Below are 9,605 nucleotides of genomic sequence, written 5' to 3' on the forward strand. Positions count from 1 at the left end.
TCAGGCTTAGGAGGACAACGCTGCGACCCCGCTGCTTTCGGGGGGAGCTGCGGCGGATGGACGAGCTACAAGACAGCTGCGGGGCTGGGGGCCGGCGCAGTTCAGGGCTCCCCAGGGACGGCACCGTTTCGGGGCACCAGAGGGAATCCAGGTCCAGCTGCTGGGCATCCCCGGGATGTTCCCCAGGGGAGAGGCTCTGTCCCCTACTGCCCCGTCCCGTAGGGCCAGTTGAAGGTGCTCCCAGACAGCAGCATGTCCCTGATTAGTGTTTCGATGGGCGTCTTCCCCACCAGCCTCATGAAAAAGAGCTGGGAGATGAGGGCGGCCGGCACGGCGCGGAGAGCCGGCAGCCGCAGCAGGAGCCGGCCGAAGCGCTGGGGCTGCGAGGGGTACTGCGAGCGCACGTACTCGGTGAGTGCCACCTGCGCCTTCTCCTGCAAGCTCTCCACGTGCGCCGGGTCCGAGAGGCCGGAGGCATCTGCCAGAGGGATGGGATGGAGAGGGGTCAGTGGTCGGAGCCCCCCGACATGCCCAGCGAGCCCCCCCTCCCTCCCTGACCGGCCACGCTCCTGCCTGGCTGCTCTCCTTGCCGAATTAGGGATGCAGCTGGCTGCAGCGCCGCAGCACGGTGCAAGACCGTGGCTTGGACCGCTGCAGCTGCAACGGGCTGCTGCAGGCTTGTCCCTGCCAGGAAGGACCAGGCACGTCTGTGGCAGGAGATGAGCACGGACGGACCAAAGGACAGGGCTCCCCGAGACCCCGCGGTGCACGGGGGGTGTCTGTGTTACTGCAGGTCTTCCATTGCCCTGGGGAAGCTCAGCCCCATGCCCAGACGGACGAGCTGGGATGCTGCACACCATGGCGGAGAAGTGCCGGGACGCAAGGAACCTCTGCCACCCCCCTGAGAGCTACACGACGCTCTCTGGACCCCAAACTCCCAGGGAAAGGGGGAGCAGATGCTCCCTGGGGGCTCACGGCTCCGTGGGGCGGTGATGGGGACAGAGCCCGGTTGCGGCACCAACCTACCCGGCGTGAAGAGCGCAATGGCTTTGAGGCAGCTGTACTCGGCCGAGTCCACCTGGAGCCGGTTGAGCTTCTCCACCTGATCCTGAAAGATGCGGATCTGGTCCATGAAGGAGACGACGCGGTCGGCCGACATGGGGGAGGCGTGGAAGCCGGCGGCGGCCAGCAGCGGGGCCATGTGCAGCGGCAACGCCGACTGCGCCGCGTTGAGGACGAAGAGCTCGCTCCAGCTGAGCCGTAGCAGGGCCACTTGGTCAGAGACGGGCAGCTCGGGGAAGAAGGGGATATTCCGGGCCCATTCCACCGTGCTGAAGAGGAGGCGAGCGGCCAGCTCGCAGATGTTGTCGATGCCCATGACGCTGCCCTGCTGCGCGTACTGCGAGCCGTAGCGGGCGGCGGGGTAGGGCTCAGCCCGCAGCAGCTGCGAGATGAGCTCCGACACCGGCTGCCCGTTGAAGTATTCTCCGCTGGGCATGGTGTTGGGGCTGGTGCTGGAGTGGGTGGGGGGGATCCGGCCCCGCTGCACGGCTGGCGGGGAGAGGAGAGGAAGTGTCTGCCTGCTTCTGCATCCTGCTGCATCCCCCATCCCGCTCCCGAGGGCGGCACGCGGGGTTCCCTCTGCCCCACGCAGGGCGAGGAAGGACGGGGATGCTCCCCCCACCCACCCAGCATCCCGGCGTCTCCAGCCACCCCACGGGAACAATGCACGGCTTTCAGGCGCTCGAGGAGAGGGAGGTGGTGCGTGCCACCCGCTGCGCCCGCCGGCGAGCTGCCTGCGAGAGCTACGGTAATCTATTTAGCATCCCAGTGATTCACCAGCAGCTTCCAGGCTGCCGGCACCGTGGCTTGGCCACGGCCTCCGACCAGCAGCCGGGCAGGGACAGCGTCCATGCCACCCTCCTCCTCTGCAAGGACCCAGCGCAGGAGCGGCCGCGGCTCCGGCCGTGCCGTGCCAAGACCGGGTGCCCCGCCAAGCACCGCGGCCCCCCCACGCTGGCTGCAGCGGAGCAAGGCGATTGCTACCCAAGGTCATCACATGGCGGCAATCATTTATTTGCAAATAAAACGTCCATCTTGGAAGCGTCGTTAACCCTGGGGCACTCCCCCTCCTAATTGCATTCAGGGAGAGCCATTTTTCAGCCCCCCCCCCCTCTCCCATTAGCGCCCACTATTTGCTCAGTCCCTAGTAATTAATTTATGGGCTGTTCATGAGCCACTTAAATGAGAGCTCTAAATCATGCTAAGTGGCAATAATGCCATCTCGACTCCTCTGGAAAGGAGGGAATTACTGTCCTGCTTCCAGTATCCTTCCCCCCTTGCTCCTCGCATTAATGCCATCTGCCGCTGAGCAGCCCCGGCACCGCGGCAGAGCCTGCGCCGAGCCCCGGCATCTCCATCCCCGCGTGTGCCTTGGCAGAGCCCCATCCTGCCGCGGCGATTTGAGATCCCGGCTCTGCTTCGGGCTAAACCCTTTGTTCCGTAGCCTGGGAAACATTTGGGGTTTGTACCCCTGGGCGATGGGGAGCAAGCAGAAAGCTGCCTGGGGATTTGCACGGCTCCAGCCATGCCGGGAGCCTGCCCCAGCCCACCTCCACCGCGCCTGGGGCGCCGGGGCTGTCCTGGCTCCAGGTGTGTCACCTTATCAGCTCAAGGCTCCGGCTTTTCCAAACAAACACCACCTGCGCTGCTGGCACCGAGGGCGATTCAAGGAGAAAAAAAAAAAAAAAAAAAGGGGGGGGCAAAGGGGGGCTCCCAGAGAGGTGGGAGAGCGCCTGGCTGCAGTGGGAGCCGAGCGGATACTGGCGGCACTGGGAGCCTGGGAGCAGAGCGGGCACCGGCAGCACCGGGAGCCCTCGGCCAGTGCCGCAGCAGCCCCACGCTGCAGCAGTGGGGGTCACCAGGACCCCTCATGAACCATCCCCCGTCCCCACAGCGTTGGCGTTACCTTCCTTCCTCATCCCCACGCGGAAACACTTCTTCAGGCGGCAGTACTGGCATTGGTTGCGGTGGTGCTGGTCAATCTGGCAGTCACGGTTGGACCTGTGGGCAGGACCGGGCAGATGAGGTGCTGGGGAGGAGCGATGCGATGCCGTCAGGGGTCCCTGCACCCCGCCAAGCTGCTCCACCACCCACCTCCCCGCCGCCCTCCAGCAAAGCCCTTCGCCTCCAAGCGTGGCCACCTCCGCGCCGGCCGCGGCTGTGCCACGCTGGCCCCCGGCGTGCAGGCACAGGCACTCCCAGGCGGCACTCAGATGCTATGGAAACAGCGATTTCCTACAGCAGGGGCTGCCAGTTCGTCTTGCCAGCGATGCCCAGGACCGTAGGAAAGCCGGAGAGACCCCTGGGATGCGGGGCTCCCGCCCTCGGGGACGCGTAGGGACGGGTGCCAGGGAGCGATGCCCCGTGTCTCAGCACGCGGCGGGGGGGAAGCGGCGGAGCAGCCCCCGGCTCACTGCCAGACGTGCGAGGAATTTCAACTATTTCCTACGGGGCCGGGGCTGCCCCTGAGGTGCTGAGCCCACGACCCCTTGGGCACCGAGCGCTTGCAGGCGTCCCCCATGGCGGTGGCATGGCCTCGACTGGACCCTGCGAGCGCGGCAAAGCAAAACCCGGCGGCTCCGGAGCGGCGGTGCACATGCCCCCAGCGCAGGGTCTGTGCCGGCCGGAGGGATGCTTTCCCCCCGAGCATCCTCGGAGCCTGCAAGGGGGCCATGCCCAACCCACGCACGTGGCTCCCGCTGTGGGCAAGGAGCCGCGGGCACTGGGCAGCCCCTGCACCGTGCAGCGAGGTACCGGCCACCGCCGCAGCCAGCCGCCTGCCTCTGCTCCTGCGGCACGGCGGGAAGCGACACGCTGGGACAGGCTGCGAGAGACCTTCCCAAACGGCATCGTTAGCGTCCGAACCCCCCAGCCCCGATCTGCAGGGGACACTCGCGCTCACGGTCCCGCCACGGCCGAGCAATGCGGCAGGGCGCCGGTGACACCGGGCGCTCGCATCCCACCCGAAGGCGGTCGCAGCAAACGGGGAGGAAAGGGGGTTATCGGCAAAACAGCGATAAATTAAGGCATATAAAGCAGCAGCCAGGAAAGCACAGGCAGGGCCGGGTCCCGCCGGGGTCCGGCAGCAGCTCGGCTCTGCCTGGGAATCCTGACATGAATCTCCTCATCCCTACACGACTCTAGAGGCGAGACAGGCAGGGATTCCCGCCGCGCTCAAACCGGAATTAATTCACCCCGAACATCACCACTGCGCTTAGCACATTTTAAAACGTGTTGCTGATAGAAAGTTATTCCAGCGGAGAAGTGATAGCTAATCAAAACGTCAGATTACATCTTCATCAGCCGCCTGCGCCGCGGTGGGGGCAAAGCTCCCCGGCACCGCGGCCGAACCGCCGGGCAGGGCCCTGGCTGACCCTCACCGTGGCCTCAGGGCAGCGTCCACGGCACCAGGAAAAACCCCCAAAATCATCTCAGCTCCCACCAGCATCTCGTAGCAAGTTTCCCAACTGATAGGCTGCAGCGACCTGGGAAACTGTGAGAATACAAAAGGCGTATACTGTGCTAATTATGTAATTAGAACATGTAATTATTTAGTGCAAGAACTAAACTGAATCCAACTCACTTTTAATATTCAAATTAGAGCAATCTTGGCTTGATGCTGCTTTTGACTCCTTGAACAAAGCAGATGCCAGGGCTGCCGGGGGAGCATTGTTCCCGGCCCCTCCAACACTTGCTCCCTACTTGGAAAACCAACGTTTTTCTATTGCACCGAGAATCACTTCCCGGCACAACAGGGGAAAAAACCCCAAAACACCTGAAGGAGGTGCCCAGATACCAGTGACAAGCACAGGATAAAATCTCGGATGCTCACAGCCCCTCCATCACCCCTGCACCTAAGCGGCATCTGGGACGCAGAGTCCGTCCCTCTCCCAGGGAGCCCTGATTTGGCCTTCCCTTTGTTCCAGGAAACTGGAATTTCTCAAAAGCCATATGTATTCCCCATCTTCAAATCACTAATCCCGAGCAGCCGCTCGGCTGAGTTCACTGATCAGATCCTGCTGATCAGACGGGGAAACTGAGGCAGGGCCCGGGACGACGCACGCGCTGCATCCGCACGCGCCGCATCCACGGCAGGCGACGGGGAGGACGCTGCAGGACCAGGGGTAACGGGAACCGAACCCTGCCCCACGCCGGCAGCTCCACGGCCACGAGCGGCTCGGCTGACGTCAGCCGGGACCCGGCAGCGCCGGTGCCGGGAGCTGCCGGGAGAGGAGATGCTGCGCACGGGGGAGGACGAATCTAGGCCGCCCAAACGAGAGCAAGGCGGCTCGGAGACGGCTCCCGCCGCGGGAGCAGCGCTGCCCCTTCCCTTCCCACAGCGTCTCAGCACCACGAGACGAAGCTCGAAGCAGCCGGCCCCCCTTGTGTGGGGAGAAAGCGGGGTGAGGAGGTGGGGTGCCCCTCTCCCAGCCTGCCTGCAGGAGCCCACGGCCGGGATGTGGGTGCCACCCTCGCAGCACCCTCACCGGTTTAGCAAACGCCGCTGGAAGCGCTTGCACGTGGATCCAGACCTGCGAGTGAGCCCCTATATCCACATTTACCTCCCCGGGAACAGCCCCGAGCTCGGGGTCCCCCACGCGTGCCAGCCAGCCCGACGCTCGTTTCGAGCCCAACAGAAACTCCGGAGTTATTTGCAGCTCCAAACTTCGCCGGGGTCGCGTCCTGGTCCGGCTGGTGGGCCCGGATCCACTGCAGCGCTGGCCCGAGCACGGGGGCTGCAGCCGCTCTCCCCGGCATCTCACCGGAGCAGCGCCCGCAGCACGCCGGGCTGTTGACACCTCCGGTTAAAATTATACTCGCTGCCGCACTGGTGATTTCTCCGGGTACGGCGGCCGTGACCGAAACGACTCAGAGCCACGGCGCATTTTCAGGCATTAGCCTGGAACGGCAAATAATGCCGGAGCAGAGCCGGGTGATGACGAGGACCCGGACACCGGCTGTGCCCCACGGCCCAGGGGACGGGGCGGCCAGGGCATCCGTCCCTCCGGCAGCCGGCGACGCGCCGGGCAGAGGGGCTGCTGACGTGGGGTGCGGAGCACGCAGGGACCCCCGCGCCGAGGGCCACGTCGCGGCCGCATCGGGGGGCCCCCGTTAGCGCTGCGGCGGGGCCAGCGCGCAGCCACGGCAGGGCCGGCGCCGAGCTGCACGGGGGCCACTGCGGAGCCAAGCTGGCGAGCCGCACCAGGGGGTGGCCACCCTTCGAGGTGCATTCGTGCCAGGGCTCTGCCACCCCGGGGGGCCCCACCGAGCCCCCCCCCCCCGCCCTCACCGGTCCCCCGGCCCCTACCTGCAGGTGTAGCTGAGGTTCCTGCGGATGCTGCGCTTGAAGAAGCTTTTGCAGCCCTCGCAGGTGAAGACCCCGTAGTGTTTCCCGCTGGACTTGTCCCCGCACACCACGCAGTCCACCGGCGCCCCGGCCCGTTCCTCCTCGCCGTGCTCCGCGTCGCTGCCGCCGCCCGCCGGGGACGCCGCCTCCTCCCCGCCGCCGCCGCCGCCGCCGCCGTTGGGCTCGCCCCAGCCGCCGGCCACCATGGCCATGGCTCCGCGGCCCCGGGGGCTCAGCGCCGGCCCCGCCGCCGCATGGAGCGGCGCCCGGTACGCGGCGCCCGGCGCCTCCCGGAACGAGTTGAGCAAGTTTTTGGGGGGTGGCGGCCGGTTTGGGATTTTTAAGGGTTTTTTTTTTTTTTTTTTTTTTTCCTGTTGTTGCTTCCCCTCTCTATCCCAGGGCTCGCTCTCTCCTCCCTCCTCCCCCCCTCCCTCCCCCCCCCCCCCCCGTTAACGGGGGGGCCCCGCGGAAACTTTGCGGCGGCGGGAGCGGGGCGCAGCCCGGCGCATCCCCCCCCGGGGCGCGGCGGCTCCCGGCGCGGCGGCGGCCCCGGGGCTCGGCCGCATGCGGGGGCCGCCGCTGCCCGCCCCCGGTGGCTGCTCCGCTCCGCGGCACCGGCAGGGAAGGAGGAGGAGGAGGAGGAGGAGGAGAAGGAGGAGGAGGAGGCGGCGCTGCCCCGGCCCGCCCTCGCCCCTACGGGCCCCGCCGCCGCCGCCGCTGCATGCAGCCCGGTCCGGGTCCGGCGGGACCCGCTGCCGCCGAGCCCCGGGGCTCTCCCCCGCCTCCCGCGAAAGAGCAAAGTTCAGCCGCTGCCGCGGTGGCCGCCCTGGATGCTCCTCCCCGTCCTCCTCCCCTTCCGCTCGCCGCCCGCCGGGTCCTGCCCCGGCCCCGGCCCCGGCCCCGCCGCCCCCGCCGAGCCGGGGAGGGGAGGGGGGAGCCGGGGGGGCGGCCCCGCTGCACCGGGCAGGGCGGGGTTGGGCACGGCAGGGCCCGGGCGGCTCCGTGGGTCGGTGGTACCGGTTGTAGCGGAGGCGGGCACGGCCCCGGTGCGATGCCGGGCACGGGCAAGGCGATGCCGTGGCCTGGTCGCCGCGGTTTGGCCAGCGGAGGTGGCTGGAGGTGGCCCCCCCCCCCCCCCCGCGCTCTCCCCATGCCTTTTGGGGACCAGAGCCCTTCGCTGGCCCCGGGAGCGCTCGGCACCTCGCACCGGGAGCCCGGCGCCGTGCCACGCCGTGGCTGCGGTTACCGCTGCGGTCACGGCTGCGGTCCTTGTCGCCCCTTCCAGCAAATGACCTCTGAGCCGCAGGGTGCGGCAACTGGGCAGCTTCGCCACCAAAGCACCGGGGTCCCCGAGGGGACGGGGAGCCGAGCCCCGCTTGCAGCCCCGCCACGCGCCGGGGAGAGCTCGGCCGCCGCGTCACGGTGCGGCGTGACGGCGTTCGGGGCCGCGGGGGCCACGGTGGGAGGATGGGAAGCGATTCCCCACGCCTGGCCCGTGGCCAAGCTGCCGGCATAGGCAATCCCCTCCTCTTGCCGACAACCCCAGCGGGATCTTTAATTACGGCAAACAGCACGAGGCCGCGGCTCCCCGTCTCGTGCGGGGCACGAGGGCCGGGGCCGTGCCGCGGGGTGCTCCTGTGGCACCTGGGGTCCCTCGGGTACCGCCACCCTGCGCAGCCCCTGGGACGAGGCGAAGGGCTGGATGCGGCCGGGGACTGGCTGCCTGCAGCCCCGTAAAAATCCGTTTGTAATGTGGTTAATCAAGTCGGACCCGTAAGAGCTCGTCGGCCGGCCCTGTGAGAAGGGCTGGGGTGCCGGCTGTGGGTGCCGCAGCACCCGCCTGCTGCCGCCCTGTTAATCATTGACGAAGAAATAAACTGTGCGGAAAGGTGCTTGACCCGGGAGCAGCCCCACGATACGCCCCTGCCTTCGCCTTTCACCCGGGGGCCAAACTCTCCCGGCCATGCTGCGGTGGCCCGGTGTCTCCTGGCAGCGTGCCTTTCACCTTGACTTCAGGGGCGAAGTCCGGCGGGCAGGGTGTGGAACCGGGGTGCAGGTGGGCTGGGTGCCCCCCACGCAGCCCTGTCCCCCCACAGTGTGCCCTCGGGGCAGGCCTGTCCCCACGCGGGACCCCATGCTGCGGTCCCAGCTTGGGCCGGGTAAGGATGCCGATGCCGAGCGGAGTGGCTGGCGATGCCCATGCTGCAGGAACGGGCTTGGACCGAGCGCTGCCAGGACCTTCGCGGTGCCTCGTGCCACCGTCCTTGGCATTCCCAGCCCACACGCCGGGGCCGGCGTCTCCCTCGGGGTTAAGGGAAAAGCAAAGCAAAGGGGGCTGGATATAAAAAAAAAAAACCCAGGAAAGCGCCGAGCCTGGAGCCGGGGTGCAGCAGAGGTGGATGAATTACAGCTCTGGCCATAAATAAAACCTCCATTTCCTCCTGTCTGGAGGGATCTCTGCTCACCAGGTACCGGCTAACACGGCCACGCCGAGGTGCCCGGCAAGAGCTCTGCATGGGGCCGATGCCGCAGGGCTGCCGCGGCCGGGGAGCAGCGCCCGGCAGAGCCAGCTGGGAAGGAGCCGGGCTTGGGGGGGTCCCAATCCGGGCGGGGGGCGTCACCCCCACCTGCAGCTGGCCCCGTTTCTCCTTTCTCTTCTGTCAGGCCGTGATTTATGGCCCTTTCCCTGCCGCTCCCCCGCCTCCTCGCCCCCTGCAAAAAATAATAATCCAGGAACAAAGGAGGAAATTGGATCTTCTCCCCCGCGCGGCTCCCGGCCCCGCGGTGGGAGCCGGGTTTGTTTTGACGTCGGTGTCCAGTTGGCGAAGGCGTTTGATCTCCGGAGGAATTCCTCCTTCCTCGCGCTGCTCCGCTGACTCTGCTGCACAAAAGGGCCCCCGGGAGCCGGGAGCTGCCGGCGCTTTTCGTGCCGCCCCGACGCCCCCGGGAAGGGTCCGGCACGGCAGAGGCGCCCACGGGGCTCAGGGAGGTTTCCAGGCTCCGTGCCGGACCCGGCTCCAGCGTGGGGACGGGTGGCAGCGGCGTCCCCCTGCTCCCCCACAGCCTTTGGGCTGGAACACGATTGAGCAACCCTTGCCAAAATGTGCAGGTTCATGGCGGTGCCACCAGAGAGCTGGGTGCCAGCACTGATGGAGAGCTGGGTGCCAGCAGCACCGGAGAGCTGGTTGCCAGTGCC

The 9,605-nt window shown here is 67.4% G+C and overlaps 1 protein-coding gene across 2 annotated transcripts; it reads right to left on the minus strand.

The window, feature by feature from the left end:
* Positions 1-203: 203 nt before the first annotated feature.
* On the minus strand, positions 204-9,121 carry NR2F6 (nuclear receptor subfamily 2 group F member 6). Of its 2 annotated transcripts, XM_075723439.1 has the most exons (5): positions 9,037-9,121; positions 6,371-6,623; positions 2,969-3,063; positions 1,027-1,551; positions 204-478 (listed from the first exon to the last, which is right to left on the minus strand). In XM_075723439.1, exons 2-5 carry the CDS (start codon positions 6,619-6,621, stop codon positions 204-206), a joined length of 1,146 nt encoding a protein of 381 aa, XP_075579554.1. In that variant the 5' UTR covers positions 6,622-6,623; positions 9,037-9,121. The 2 variants fall into 2 exon arrangements, with proteins under 2 accessions (XP_075579554.1, XP_075579553.1); XM_075723438.1 differs by lacking the exon at positions 9,037-9,121 and having other exon boundaries at positions 6,371-6,621.
* Between the last annotated feature and the right edge of the window lie 484 nt (positions 9,122-9,605).

This window comes from Pelecanus crispus, chromosome 20, assembly GCF_030463565.1.
Source record: "Pelecanus crispus isolate bPelCri1 chromosome 20, bPelCri1.pri, whole genome shotgun sequence".
In the NCBI taxonomy this organism is placed as follows: domain Eukaryota; kingdom Metazoa; phylum Chordata; class Aves; order Pelecaniformes; family Pelecanidae; genus Pelecanus; species Pelecanus crispus.